We start from the raw sequence: 16,102 nt of genomic DNA on the forward strand, positions 1-16,102 counted from the left end.
ACTCTGGAGGGCACCCCGCTAGCTCCCTCCTTCAAGTGCATGTACCTCATCTCCATTTTGGGGGCGCCAGTTGCCAGAAATCTCCCGCTTCTGCTGTATGGGCCTTACTGGCACCAACCCCGGCAGTATGAGCAGGTAATCTACCCGGGTCCCCGCCACCCCCACCCCTAGTCGCGTTTCCCTGTTCACAAACCCCTGGCTTCCTTACCTTGCCCCTTCCCTCCTTTCATGTGAGTATATGATTTCTGTAGTTTCTCCTTTACCCCCTGGACATACGTACATTCTTTTAGCTTTCATAGTTGTCTATTTTGCTTTTCTTGTTTATTCAGGAGGGCTCACTTTACACCTTTGCCCCCAAATATCTGATTGAGGTGTGAGTGCCTTTTCCTTAGTAATTGGGAAAACGGAAAACAGGGTAGTCACATTTAGCAATGAGAATAGCGAAGATAGAGGAAATGGCCTAGGATCTCAGTCTTCTTGAGGAAATCTGAGTGGCTCCAAGTTAAAAGCTCCAATTCTTATGGTCTGTACCCTTCCATCCTTTGCTATAGATCCCTTGCTGACCCTAAATTGTGATTAAATTCACCTTGGGTGTTTGTTTCCCATTTCTTTATAAAATTTGAGACCCTTTGGGTCTCAGATGTCTTCATGGTACAGTTTTTAAAGCCGTCTCTTTTAAAATTATCTTGGTGATTTTCATTTTAGGCCTTCTGATTATTTTATTTTCAAGGGATTTCTCATTTCAAATTAAGCTGCTTCTGAGCATCTTGTGTTTCAGTAACATGTGTTTATATCTGTCTGCAGCTGATCCTCTTCAAAGGGTACAGTTTCCAATAACAAGATTTATACTTTGAAATAAAATAGTTTATTTTCTGAATGTTTGAGCAGTTAGAGGTTAAATGGGCATCAGTGGTACTTTGTAAAAGTACTTATTACCAAAAAAGAAAAAAAGAAGAAGTCAGCACTTGTCAATACGGCATACATTCATTATCGCTAAGAGGATGGTCAGTACAGAGAAATCTGTAAACGGAGAATGGATGTTATCTGTTAGACAACTGTTGCAGTGTTTCTCATCCATCATAAGCAATAACTATGATAAACTCCCTTTTGAGAGACCGTAAGAAACCTTACCCCACTACAGGTGTCGATAACCCCTGAGCCAAGGATGCTTCTTTTTTCTCTGCTCCAGCACTCCCCGCCCCCCATCTTTTATACATCCTTACTAGCCAAGAAAATTTTGTCCTGTTTTACTGAATATAAATAACCTAAACACTGAGGTGTGTTTTCTCTTTCCATTTGCTAAATATAAAATAAGGAAATTGAATACACATTTTCAAACTACTGTACCTTCCATCTCCCAGTTGAGAGTCACTGCTTTATTGTAAAGTACAGTATGGGGAGATTGAGATGGAAAAGTAGAGTAGCATTAAAGTCCTTTATGATTGGACAATTGACATGGGCAAGGGGAAGAAGACCTGTAAAATAAGAAAAGGAGAGTTAGAACTCTAAAAAAAAAAAGAACACCTCAAGAAGAACTATATTAAAGGTGATAAAACTGCAGAAGAACAAATTTAGAATTACATTGAAGGAAAAGTGTAGTTAGCCCTTTAAGAAGGAGGTGAATCCTAGCTGGTTTTGCTCAGTGGATAGAGCATCAGCCTACAGACTGAAGGGTCCTGGATTCTAATGCTCTCAAGGGCACATGCCCCCGTTTTTGGCTTGATCCCCAGTAGGGGGCGTGCAGGAGGCAGCTGATCGATGAGTCTCTCATCGATGTTTCTCTCTCTCCCTCTCTGAAATCAATAAAAATATATTTAAAAAAAAAAAAGAGGAGGAGGTGGAGGAGGAGGTGAGATGCCGGACTATTACATAAAATATTTCTTAGTGTTAACTGGCTTGTTATTTGGAGAATATAGGTGGTGGTCTTGGATTTTAACCTTAACTGACTAGTTTGTTCCACTTTTCCCCAACTCATTCCTCAAGGTTTCTGTCGTTAGTTTGGAATTAGTGAAAGTGATAAATTGTAACCATTAAATTCTGTCTTTCCTTTTGAGCATATACATGTGTATATGTGTTTTGGGTAGGTATGACTTCCTTATCTAGGTACTTGCTTTACTTGGGGCATCTAAATGCTTCATATATTTCTGTGCTTACCACCTATTTTTACTCCCAGGTTTGAACCATGGGATAGATGAGCTTTGTAGAATAGGCCAGCTGTGGATACAGCCAGGATGATCCACAAGTAGGAATAGAAGGAGGGGTGAAGAAAGTTGGAGATGTGCTGGGAGATGTTTAATCTTTTGAGGGGAAAGGACATCTTAAAGGTAGGAGTTAGAAAAGGAGCAGGAGATTAGGATTTAAAAACATGTACAAGCCCTAACCAGTTTGGCTCAGTGGATAGAGCGTGGGCCTGTGAACCGAAGGGTCCCGGGCTCGATTCCGAGCAAGGGCATGTACCTCGGTTGCAGGCTCCTCCCTGGCCCAGGTCCTGGTTGGGGCTTGTGTAGGAGGCAACCAATCGTGTTTCTCTTACATCAGTATTTCTCTTTTTCCCTCTCTCTTCCACTCTCTCTAAAAATCAGTGGAAAAATATCCTTGGGTGAGGATTAAAAACATGTACAAGAGCCCTGGCTGGTTTTGCTTAGTGGATAGAGCATTGGCCCACGAACTCAAGGGTCCCAGGTTTGAGTCCAGTCAAGGGCACATGCCTGGGTTGCAGGCTCAATCCCCAGTAGGGGGTGTGCAGGAGACAGCCAATCAATGATTCTCTCTCATCATTGATGTTTCTCTCTCTCCCTCTTCCTCACCCTCCCTCTCCCCCTTACCCTCCCCTCCCCCCTCTCCCTTCTCCCTTCTCTCCCTCTCCCTCCCTCTCTGAAATCAATAAAAATATATTAAAACAACAACAACAACACATGTACAAGATGAATTAGATTAGTAGAAGTGAGTTGATGGGATGGGACTAAGAAGCTTGGTGGTGTGTCTTTAAGTCAGTGATGGAGTTTTTTAAATTATTGGGCCCAGACTGAACCAAGAGAAGCAGAAATTTGACCTAAAAACTGGGAAGGGAGATAAATGGTAAGTGCATTGACCTGTAGAGACGTAGCAAAAATTCGTGGAAAGGACAAAATACCCCATGGAAGAAAAGGCAAGTTATAAACTATTACCAGCATAAACTAATTAGTGGAAACTTTCATTGTAGTTTTTATATGGCATCTCTTATTTAGTGTAACTTCTCTGATAGTAAATAGGAGGTGAAAGATAATAGGTAGCAAAGTGAGGGCATAGCTAGAAAAAAGTTGATAATAGTGTTGAGGAAGTTTATAAAATGGTAAGAGTAGATTTTCATTAAATCAAGAAACAGTCACTTTTCTGATTACCATTTAAAAAATATTTTTATTGATTTTTTTTAGAGAGAGGAAGGGAGAGGGAGAGAGATAAAAACATCCACGTGAGAGATACATTGATTGGCTGCCTCCTGCATAACCTCTCATGCCCTCCTCCCCAACTGGGGATTGAGCCTGCAATCCAGGCATGTGCCCTGACTGGGAATCAAGGCAGGGACCTCTTGGTTCATGGATCTGTGGTCAACCATTGAACCACACTGGCCAGATGTGATCACCATTTTGAGTAAGTTTGGGGCAGGCATTAGGAGAGGCTGGAATATGTTTGTCAGGGATGGGAAATGATAGGGATTCTGGGTGAGATACGAGGGTACATAATTGCTGAAGCAAGGAAGATTTTGTTTAACATTGGTGGAGATGCCATGTATACTTCGTAATTTTGACTGATGTACCAGTTACTGATGAGTCTGTTCTTTTTATCTGTGTCCAGGATATATTTACCCAAATTACTATATTGTTTTGTAAGGATAACTGGAATGTGTTAAGGAAGAGGAAAAGTTTTGGGGTTGTGTGGAAAAGCCTTATTCGGTAAAGTCTATTGTATCACTGACAGATTTCCTCTCTACTGCCTCTAAAACTTAGGAGAAATGGTCTTATCAATCAAGGCTTTCCAAGATTGTCAAATATTGACATCATATGAAAAGAACAGATACTACTTTTTATATAGTTTAGTTATTGCTGATGTACTTATAATCTCTTTTCTTAGTTTTTGCTTTTTCTAGCATTCTCATGAACTTGAAGCCCCAGATGTGGGTTTAGTAAACATACTTTCAGTTATTTGTAGAACAGTTTTTCAAGATGGAAAGCTATCTACTGTCTTATCTTAAAATTAGGGAATACCATTTAGTGTCTGTAAGGCCTGAATGGTTCATACCAGATACAGCAAGCTAATATATTAATTCATTAAATATTTTTTAATATTTACTGTATATATGATATCCTGCTGGTTCTTGAGGGATCCACAGATAAATAAGACATGGTCCCCATTATCAGGAACTTTTTTGTCTCTGCGAAGGAGGAGCTAGGCCACCATGCAGGATTGTGCAGGGTGTACATTGTACATGTTCATTATCAAAAATGATAATATGACAGTTTTCCAGCAGATGGCAGACAAGCATCTTCAGGAGCAGGCAGCGTTTTATAATTTGCACGAGGGAATCATTTGGGCCTTCAGAGGATATGAACAAGAGACTCATCATTTTAGTATAATATTAGATATAAATACTTTCAATAAGGTGTAAACAGTGCTGTGGTATTTAAAGGTGAGGGACCAGGTCATCACAAATTGCTCTGTTGTTAAAGGGGCTCACCTTACAGAGAAGACTTTGAGGGTGGGAAAGATTTCAGCTGGGAGAGAGGTTAGGGGTGTTCCAAGTATTTTATCTTAAATATGAGAAAGGGGGGAGGGGATTCAGAACAGAAATACTATGTATAGGTTAATTAGAATAAACTTTACAAAACTTCCTGGGTAAAATTATACTATAAGCTTATTAGCAAGATTGTACTATGAGCTTGGTTAAAGGTATTATTTTTGCCAGTAGTAAGTAAAAGTATCTAAAATACAAGGGAAATTTGTAAAATACAATATATTCAAAAACCTCTATCTGCAGTCTCTGAAATGCTGCTAGTATATCATGAAGGCCTGTCAACTTAAGAAACCTAAGTAGAAGGTGAATGACTATTAAATTTTCTGATCTTTACCTAAGAATGATAATTGTAAAAAGAAATGGACAAAGACACCTGAATGATCTTGACAGACAATAGCGTCAAAGTGTAGAGTCCAAAAAGGGGGTTGAGTTTATTTTTTTGTTTTAGTTTTGAAGCAGAAATGTGGGTGTTTTCTTCTTTATCTCTGCCTCAAATTACCCATATTTCCCTCTTATTATTTTGATGTGATTTGCTATTAAGGATGGTACCTAAGAAGGAGAAATTTTTCCTGGGGTTACCTACTTTGCTTATTTTTCATTTGTCTTCCCACAACAGGAGTTCTACCATCTTCCTCTGAAGACCTAGCCATCTTGCTCCATGAAGGTCAGGACAATCTGACATGCACTTGTTTCTTGCCTCTTTACCTGAAGAGTAGTCTTCCATTGTGTACATTTTTTTCTTAATAGGGGAGGGGAGGGGAGAGCCAATACCCCCCCTCCCCTTCCCTCCCTATATCTTGGGGGAAGTACCCTCCATTGCTTTCCCAAGATGGCAGACCCCATCATGGATCTGTTTGATGACCCAAATTTATTTGGCCTGGACTCTCTGACTGATGACAGCTTCAACCAGGTCACACAAGACCCCATTGAGGAAGCCCTTGGACTACCAAGCTCTCTGGACTCCTTGGATCAAATGAACCAGGATGGTGGAGGTGGTGATGTGGGGAATCCATCAGCAAGTGACCTGGTCCCCCCACCAGAGGAAACAGCCCCCACAGAACTTCCCAAGGAATCAACAGCTCCAGCTCCAGAATCTTTAACCTTGCATGATTATACCACTCAGCCCATCAGCCAGGAGCAGCCAGCTCAACCTGTCTTACAGACACCAGCGCCAACAGCAGGACTTTTGCAGGTCTCCAAGAACCAGGAGATCCTGAGCCAAGGGAATCCTTTCATGGGTGTCTCTGCCACAGCTGTGTCCTCTAGTAGTCCTGGAGGGCAACCACCTCAGTCAGCCCCTAAGATTGTTATCCTTAAAGCCCCACCGAGCTCCTCAGTCACTGGTGCCCATGTGGCACAAATACAGGCCCAAGGTATCACCAGCACCGCTCAGCCCCTAGTGGCTGGCACAGCCAATGGTGGAAAAGTCACTTTTACCAAAGTGCTAACCGGCACTCCCCTTCGACCAGGTGTTTCCATTGTCTCTGGTAATACAGTGTTGGCCGCCAAGGTCCCTGGGAACCAGGCTACTGTTCAGCGCATTGTCCAGCCCAGCCGACCAGTAAAGCAGCTGGTCCTACAGCCAGTTAAGGGTTCAGCTCCTGCTGGAAACCCTGGGGCCACAGGGCCCCCACTGAAGCCTGCAGTTACACTGACCTCTACACCTACTCAGGTGACTTGAGTGAAAGGGGGAGGTGAATTTTGGTTTAGTAGAGGGCCCAGCAACTGTGTGAGAGAGAGCTCACAGAGCTAGCTCTAGGAAATCCTGAATAAATTCCGTCTTTGCTTTTTAAAAATATATATTTTATTGATTTTGTTTTTACAGAGAGGAAAGGAGAGGGATAGAGAGTTAGAAACATCCATGAGAGAGAAACATTCATCAGCTGCCTCCTGCACACCCCTTACTGGGGATGTACCTGCAACCAAGGTACGTGCCCTTGACTGGAATCCATCCTGGGACCCTTGAGTTCGCAGGCCGACGCTCTATCCACTGAGCCAAACCGGTCAGGGCCCATCTTTGCTTTTTATCAGTTAGTGTTAACATCCACGTACTTACTGCTTATCAGGTAGAAGCAGTTAGTGTTAATATGTTTTTGAACCCTTACTACCTATTTATACTACCTAGCTGATACTGAACAGGACAGCTACAGTCCCTCTACTTAACAGAGCTCTCATGGTCTGCCAGGCCAGACAAATGGCTAGACAAGAATTCACAATAATGTATGATAGAAAGTTTTATGAGGAATATAGGATGCTATGGGAACAAAGAATCATTTTGGGGGAAAAGCATATTTGTAAGACAGACAAGCTATGTGTATCTTTCCCCTGTTATTACTGATTGTCTTCCTCCTGCTTTGCCTATTGAAAAGGCTAGTTTCTATTCTAAGAAAATAGAGGCTCTTGCCTCTGAAAAAAGGGCCAAAGAGTTGGGGGGCGGGGGGTGGGCAGTAGTATTAAGATAAGTAGGACCTGTAGAAAGAAACTATAAGAAGGTGGATTTCAGTTCAATATAGACTTGTTCTAAGAGTTCCAGAAAGTGGAGTGATTACCTTGGAAGATAACCCTCCTATCGGGTTTTTCAAAAATAGGCTTGATACCTATGCTACAGAAGATTCTGTCAAGACAGATAGGAGGATGAACAAGATGAATTGTACTGTGTTCTACCTCTCAGTTTTTACGTTTTTAGGATGAGGAAAACTGCTGTAAATATTCAGGTGTATATTATTCTTTAATGTACCTCTTGCAATTTCCTTTCTTCACTCTAGGGTGAATCGAAACGCATCACCCTGGTCCTCCAGCAGCCACAGTCTGGAGGTCCCCAAGGACATCGGCATGTTGTGCTAGGGAGTCTACCAGGGAAGATAGTGTTACAGGGCAACCAACTAGCAGCCCTGACTCAAGCCAAGAATGCCCAGGGGCAGCCCGCCAAAGTAGTAACTATCCAGCTGCAGGTGCAGCAGCCACAGCAGAAAATCCAGATCGTACCACAGCCTCCATCATCACAGGCGCAGCCCCAGCAGCCACCCTCATCCCAGCCGGTAACGCTCTCCTCTGTGCAGCAGGCTCAGATAATGGGACCGGGACAGAACCCAGGACAAAGACTTTCAGTACCACTCAAGGTGGTACTTCAGCCACAGGTGAGACTTACATGGTTAGGGAGGAAAATAGACCTCAGTCTCTTGCTAGTACCCTCAGCAACCACTCCTTGGTGAGGGTGGGGGCCAGTCTAGATTCATACCTCTGAACTGAGATGTAGAATTTTATTTCTTTCACCAATGGAAATCTTGTTTTAATTATATTATGGAAAGATTTGAGGGTTATTGTTGGCTTTGGGATAAGGGGTGATTTATCTCATATTTGTTTTTGAAGTGTTTCATTTACAATCTTTTCCTACTTTTGTGAAATAAAGATGGTTTTAAATATCTTCATTTGAAAGATAAAGAAATAGTCTTAATGAGGCCAAGTGATTATCACTCCTCCCACCCCCCAGGGAGATAAAAGGTAGGCTAAGAGTAGAATTTGAGTTTTTTTACTTTAAGTCCAGAGACCAGAATTGGCTATATTGTGTGAACATTTTCTAGAGTAATGGAGATGGGTGTTGACATTAGGAGCATGGCTAAAGGATATGGATGTTTAATTTGGCACAATTTTTTTTTTTTTTTATTTTTTGTTAATCTTCACCAGATGATATTTTTTCCATTGATTTTTAGAGATAGTGGAAAGGAGTGATGGAGGAGAAAAGAGAAAGAAACATTGATGTGAGAGAGGCACATTGATTGGTTGCCTCCTGCATGTGCCCTGACCTGGACCTGACCTGAGAGGGACACACCTGGGGCCAGGGATGAGGCCAGGAATCGAACCTGCAACTCAGATACTTCCCTTGACCAAGAAACAAACCCATGTCCCTTCAGTGCCGAGGCTGACACTCTAACCACTGAATCATGCCAGACAGGGCTAACTTGGCACAATTCTGGTGGTTGTTTTTTATTACCCTCTTCCCACAAAAAAAAAATTTTTTTTTAAAAGTGTCCAGATTTAGTGGGATTTGGGTCTGAACCTGATTCTTGAGGAATTAGAGAACTAAAGTTTCTGGCCCATCTGCTTCAGAGCTGTTCTATTTAGCTACAAGCATGTTAACATTTCAGTGTTTTCATTTCTATAGGCTAGCTCTTCCCAAGGGGCCTCTTCTGGACTTTCTGTAGTTAAAGTCCTGAGTGCCAGTGAAGTGGCAGCTCTGTCCTCACCAGCAAGCTCTGCTCCTCACATGGGGGGCAAGACAGGAATGGAGGAAAACCGCAGGCTGGAGCACCAGAAGAAACAAGAGAAAGCAAATCGGATTGTAGCAGAGGCCATTGCTAGGGCCCGGGCTCGAGGTGAGCAGAATATACCTCGAGTCCTGAATGAGGATGAGTTGCCCAGTGTTCGGCCTGAGGAGGAAGGCGAAAAGAAACGCAGAAAAAAGAGCAGTGGGGAGAGGCTCAAGGAAGAAAAGCCAAAGAAGAGCAAAACATCTGGTACCTCTAAAACCAAGGGCAAGAGTAAGCTGAAGTAAGTACTACCCTTTAGTACGGGGAAATTTGAGGGCAGGGCACTCATTTTTACATTAATGCTGAGGAAATACTTGTATTTAGCAGCAACATAGTTCAAAGTGATCTGTCTGCTGGTGCTGTCAGAGAAGATAATAAGGCCTCTTCTGTCGTAATGCGTACATGATTTGTTAAGCAGAAATTTGCATATTTTGAAAGAGAATCACTAAGGCACAGGAAAAGATCCTTGTGTTTGGGGTTACATTTAAAAGCTGTGACTATGTTTTTATATATTCGTCCTGATTTGGCATCACGGTAGTGCGAAGAATTCCTCACTATCCCCCTACCCCCACATTAAGAAAAGAGCTGCTGAAGACATAGCTGCCCTGTTCTTCATCTCATCTGTGAACTAGAGAAGGCAGTTGCTGATAGTCTTAAGCAGTGTTGACAGCACCATGCTTGCCATGCATTCTTGTCACACCTAGTGTTCTCTCTTTCATGTCTTCTGGCTTTACTCGTTTCTCCTCAGCTTCTATTCCCTAGGATTTTTCAGCATTTATGGTGAAATTATAATGCTTTATATTTGTATATAATATTTTAGCGCTTTTTTTTTTTTAACAGAGAGGAAGGGAGAGAGATAGAGAGTTAGAAACATCGATTAGAGAGAAACATCCATCAGTTGCCTCCTGCACACTCCCTACTGGGGATGTGCCTGCAACTAAGGTACATGCCCTTGACTGGAATCAAACAAAAAACAAATTTCATGTCTATTATTTTAGTTGATCCTCAACAACTATCAGACCAGGTATCATCAATGCTTACAAAAGAGGAAACATGCTCAGCTAGTGACAGAACTGGAACTAAAATAAGGCCTTATAATTCTTAGTCTAGTATTCATTCTGCTCTGTTATGCTACTTTGCCTCAGATGTTTGTAAATACAGTGATTGTAAGGATTTGACAAATCTGGTATAAAGGTCAGCCAGTGGTTTAGAAACCCCAAAATCTTTTCCAGACACCCCACAGACTAAAGATCTAGATCCTTCTGTCTGTCTGGAAGCTTTATCTGTAATGGTTTAGATTAATTATATTTTCTTACTCCTATATTTTCCTTGCCCTCATTGAAAATTATTTTGTTTTTTCCATTTTAGCACCATCACTCCTGTGGTGGGTAAGAAGAGAAAACGTAATACCTCATCTGATAATTCAGATGTAGAAGTCATGCCGGCCCAATCACCCCGGGAAGATGAAGAAAGCAGCATTCAGGTAAAAGAATCCCTAAAGAACTTATAGAAAAATCATGTTTAATTCTGAGAGACATAGTTACTAAAAGACTATACGCCTATGTATATTTCAACAGTTTTTCTAATCCAGAGTTAGGCCTAAAAGGTAAAAGAGATGGGACCTGGTCATGATCATGTCTTTTTAAATGTTCCCTTTTTAGGCAAAAAGCATATTACTGTAAAAATAGCAATATTCATTTCCTTAAATTCTAGTGTTTCAAACACTAAACAAAAATGAAATTATGTTGCATGATTGTTATCATGGATATGTCCGTACTTTGGTTTCTGTTAGAAGTATCCCTTTTGCCTTACCTTTTCTATACTCGAGGGTTCTGACTCTGAACTAGGGTGCTTAGGTGCAATGTTTTCTTCTACCTTTTGATGATGAGGGGCATTGGAAGAGAATAAAAGAAGCCAGACCAGCAGAACTTTGGTTCTCTATCTCTGATTGTTGCCTTGAGATACCATCTTTGACTCGTTTCCAACCATAGATAGAACCTGGTATTAAGATTCAGGAGACTCATGGTAATTCTAAGTAGCTCTTTGGGCCTGGCCCATTTACTTAACTTAGCTGTATCTGCATTCCTCTTCTGTAAATGGAGATTTGAACTAAACAAATCTTAAGTGCCTTTGTAGCTATTAATATTTATCAGTGCCTCCCCTCTTTCTTAATATATATTCAATACATTGATAAACTGATGTTTGAGTTCTTCTGGGGAAAATTAAGAATAGCCAAGGGAGCATCTGAGATCTTGCTTTCCAGCATGTCATTAATTTGGCTCAAATAAATAGTTACAAATATTAAATGTCCATTGGTGTAGAAAAAGTTAAATAAAATTATGAAAACTTTTGTAATAGACCACTGCATGGCAATTAAAAACAATGAAGTAGAGTAGGGTATGCTAATCTGAAAAACTCTCCACATTAAAAGGAAAAGCTAGGTGTAGAATAGTGTATATAACGTAGGTATGTCTCCTTTCATTGTTCTTCACATATTGCATTTTTTACAAATTGGAGAAAAGTCCCTCCATCAGCAAAAAGGTTTTGACTTGCTGAAAGAACTCAGGTGATGGTTAGCATTTTTTTTTAGCAATATAGTAGTTTTAATTAAAATATCTACTTTTTTTGAGATAATGCTATAGTGCACTAAGAGAGAGAGAGAGACTGTATACATGTATATGCATCCTTTTTTTTTTCTGAAGGATACACACATTTTTAAGAGTATATAATATACTAAGGGGCCAGTGCACGAATTTATGCACCTTGAAAGAAACTGTGGGCTTCGAGGCTGCTTTGGGCACAGAAGTGGGTCTTGGCCCATCCTCCGCGCCCTCACCTGGCCCCTCCTGCCACAGCCCCAGGTCCCATCTGCTGGCAGCCCCACTCCCACCACTGCTGCTCCCATGCACTGACGGTGCCGGGCCCGCTTGCACCTGCAGACAGCACAGAGTGATTGAGGCTGGCGCCGTCAGTGGGTGCGAGCAGTGCCTGCTGCCCCAATTGCCCCTCAGGAGCAGGGGAAGGTGGAGAAGCCCTCAGGGGCAATCGGGGCCAGCAGCAGCCGCTTGCACCCTCTGAGCAATCAGGATCTGCACCAGGTGCTGGCAGTGGATGCAAGCAGGGCCAGCACCAGCAGTGGGTGTGAGCGGTGGCTCTGGCACTGGTAGTGTGTGTGAGAGGTAGCTGCCGGCCCCAATTGCCCCTCAGGAGCAGGGGGAGGTGCAGAAGGGGAGGTGGAAAAGCCCTGAGGGACGATCGGGACCGGCAGCTGGAGCGAGCAGCGGTTCCGGTGCTTGGAGTGGGTGTGAGCAGGGCTGGCGCTGGCAGCAGGTGTGAGCACCCAGCGGGACCCCGGTGCACGGGGACAAAGAATTTTCGGTAACTACCAAAGGCTCTCCCAATGACAGCAACTGGCACCCAGCCTTGGCCTAGTGCCCCCGCTCACCTGCTTCACCATCCTGCCGCAGCCAATGCCCACCATGTTCCGCACATGCCCCCTGGTGGTCAGTGCACGTCATAGCGACTGGTTGTTCGGTTGTTCCACCGTTCGGTCTATTTGCATATTAGGATATCGTATATAATAAAAGCCTTATATGCTAAGTTGTCCAGTCAGCTGTTCAACCAATCAAAGCATAATATTCTATTGATATGCTAAGACTGCTCAACCACTCACTGTGACATGCACTGACCACCAGGGGGCAGACACTCCAACCAGTAGGTTAGCTTTCTGCCGAGGTCCAGCTGATTGGGACTGAACAAGATGGCTGGACATGCCCTGGAGCCCTCACGCCATCCCTCCCTGGCTGGCCAACTTTCTACGTCCCTCCCTGGCCCCAGTTGTGCAATGGTGGGTCCCTCAGCCTGGCCTGCGCCCTCTTGCAATTCAGGACCCCTTGGGGGATGTCAGAGAGCTAGTTTCAGCTCGATCTTGCAGGCCAGGACGAGAGACCCTACTGGTGCATGAATTCGTGCACAAGGCCTTTAGTTATGTATATAGATAATCTTTGAGGAAACGCGTTGAAGGCTAAGGGGGTCATGGTTACATAGTTTCAGATTTGTTCTTTGGAATCATGAGGTTTTTTTTTTTTTAATTTTTTGACCATTTATTATTTTGTTCTTTAGGTTAAAAAAATACACAGGGTGGGGCAGGCAGGCAGAGGGGCTGGGCGGGGATCAGGCAAGCAGGCACACAGGCGAGTGGTTAGGAGCCAACGGTCCTGGATTGCAAGAGGCAGTCGGACATCCCCCGAGGAGTCCCTGATTAGAGAGGGTGCAGGCTGGGCTGAGGGTCAACTCCCCTCCCGTGCATGAATTTCATGCATCGGGCCTCTAGTAATAAATAATAATATAAGAATAAACTGTTTCACCTACTCACAACTGTGAGAAAAATGACAGTAGTGCAAAAGAGTAGATACTATCAAAGTCTTCCAGTCTAGATCCCAGCCTCACAGTACCCCAATTCTTTTCCCCAGAGGTAACTGCTGGTACCATTTTTTCATGTGTTTTTCCCGAAATATTCTTTCTTTTCATGAGCACTCTATTTCTACATCCACTTAATATTAGTATTCCATACCTACTCTTCTGTACTTTGCTTTTATTCCCCCAATACTTCTCAGAAATTGCCCTTTATCTGAAAAGATAGATTTAGCCCATTCTTCTCTCCACCCTCATTTTTTTAAAACATAGATTATTTAATGAAGTTCCATGTTCCATCACCTCAGAGTTTCCTTAAACCCTCTTGCAGTCAGTCCACCCCTCCCCCATAGGCAACCATTGTTCTGATTTCTAGTATCATAGACTAGCTTAGCCTGTTCTTGAACTTCATAATATGTACTTCTGAGTCTCACTAATTTCAGCATATTTTTGAGACTCATTAATGTTGTTGAATATATTAGTAGTTCATTCAGTTTTTTTCTTGAGAAATATTTTAGTTTCTGTCCATCCTCTTGATGGACATTTAGGTTATTTCTAGTTTGGAGCTATTATGTGCCATGTCCCTCAATGACAGATAGCACCCCTGGAGCTATTATGAATAAAGCTTCCATGAACAGTTTTAGTCTAAGTATTTTGTGGATACAGGTTTGCAGATCTCATAGCTAAATACCTGGGAATGGAATAGACTGTAGGGTAAACATATGATCATATCCTGTATAATCCTATATAATAAAAGGGTAATATGCAAATAGACCAAATGGCAGAACAACCAAACAACCAATCAAAGCGTAATAGGCTAATGATATGGTAAGACTGCTCAACCGCTGCTATGATGTACACTGACCACCAGGGGGCAGACAGTCAATGGATCTACTAGTCGCTATAACATGCACTGACCACCAGGAAGCAGATGCTCCACCTGGTAGGTTAGCTTGCTGCTGGGGTCTGGCCCATCGGGACTGAGCAAGATGGGCGGGACACATCTTGGAGCCCTCCCGCAGCCCCTCTCCGGCCCAATTGTGCACCCGGTGGGGTCCCTCAGCCTGGCCTGCACCCTCTCGCAACCTGGGACCCCTTGGAGGATGTCAGAAAGCTGTTTCAGCCTGATCCCACAGGTCACTCCCCTTGGGAGGGCGCTGGATGCAGGGCTCATGGCTGGAGAGTATTGCTGCAGCAGCACAAGCATCTGCCAATCGGGACTGATTGGGCACGAGCCACTGCGGCCGGCACAGTGGGGCCGGGATGAGCGGGACCAGCAGGTAGGAGCTGCAGGCGGCATTGGGCTGTGGGTTTCGGCCTGATCCCTGCAAGCCAGAAGGACCCCACCCATGCATGAATTTGTGCACTGGTCTTCTAGTAACTTTATAAGAATTTACCAGTTTCCAAAGTGATTATGTCATTTTACACTTCACTAGTAATGAGAGTTCCACTTCCACATCTTCAACATTTGGTATTGTAAATGTACCCCATTCTTTTTAAATAGTTTAATAGTGTTCCATTTGTTTATTATTTTACTTTTATTGTTAACGCTATTACAGATGTCCCCACCTCCTCCCAGACCCCACACTCCTCCCACTGGCCCTCACAACACAGTTGTGTCCATGAGTTATGCATATATATTATTGACTATTGTCTTTACCTTTTTTCATTCAGTATGCCCCACCCATTTCCTCTCTCAAATCTGTCAGTCTGTTCCATGTACCTATGCTTCTGGTTCTATTTTGTTCCTCATTTTATTTTGTTCATTAAATTAAATTCAACATATAAGTGAGATCAAATGTTATTTGTCTTTCTCTGACTGGCTTATTTTGCTTAGCATAATAATATCCAGGTCAGTCCATATTGTCTCAAAGGATAAGAGTTCTTCTTTTTGTAGCCATATAGTATTCCATTGTGTATATGTACCACAGCTTTTCTATCCATTCTTGTGCTGATGGGCACTTGGGCTGTTTCCAGTCTTGGCTTTTGTAAATAATGCTGCTATGAACACAGGAGTGCATATATTCTTTCTGATTAGTGTTTTGGTATTCTTAGGATGTATTCCCAGAAGTGGGATCACTGAGTCAAAAGGCAGTTCCCTTTTTAATTTTTTTGAGAAACTCCATATTGCTTTCCAGAATGGCTGCATCAGTCTGCATTCCCACCACAGCGCACTAAGGCTCCTTTTCTCCACATCCACACTTGTTTGTTGATTTCTTTTTTTAAATTATTTTATTTTTGATTAATTAAACCTTTATTGTTCAGATTATTACATTTGTTCCTCTTTTTCCCCCCATAACTCCCCTCCACCCAGCTCCTACCCCACCCTCCTCCCTCGCTCCCCACCCACTGTCCTCATCCATAGGTGCACGATTTTTGTCCAGTCTCTTCCCTCACCCCCACACCCTTCTTCCCCCAGAGAATTGTCAGTCTACTCCCTTTCTATGCCCCTGATTCTATTCTATTCACCAGTTTATTCTGTTCATAAGATGTTTTATTCACTTGATTTTCAGATTTACTTGTTGATAGATAAGTATTTGTTGTCACTTTGTTGTTCATAATTTTTATCTTTACCTTTTTCTTCTTCCTCCTTTTCTGAAAGAATACCCTT

The 16,102-nt window shown here is 42.7% G+C and overlaps 1 protein-coding gene across 1 annotated transcript in view; it reads left to right on the forward strand.

Moving 5' to 3' along the window:
* The window catches only part of CHD8 (chromodomain helicase DNA binding protein 8), a 65,457-nt gene that overhangs the window by 13,656 nt on the left and 35,699 nt on the right, over positions 1-16,102 (forward strand). Inside the window, exons 2-5 of the mRNA XM_006772359.2 lie at positions 5,388-6,443; positions 7,537-7,908; positions 8,934-9,319; positions 10,447-10,561. Coding sequence (XP_006772422.1) covers positions 5,601-6,443; positions 7,537-7,908; positions 8,934-9,319; positions 10,447-10,561 — 1,716 coding nt within the window. The 5' untranslated portion in view covers positions 5,388-5,600. The remainder of the gene's footprint in view (positions 1-5,387; positions 6,444-7,536; positions 7,909-8,933; positions 9,320-10,446; positions 10,562-16,102) is intronic.

The sequence above is a fragment of the Myotis davidii genome, unplaced genomic scaffold, assembly GCF_000327345.1.
Source record: "Myotis davidii unplaced genomic scaffold, ASM32734v1 scaffold666, whole genome shotgun sequence".
In the NCBI taxonomy this organism is placed as follows: Eukaryota; Metazoa; Chordata; class Mammalia; order Chiroptera; family Vespertilionidae; genus Myotis; species Myotis davidii.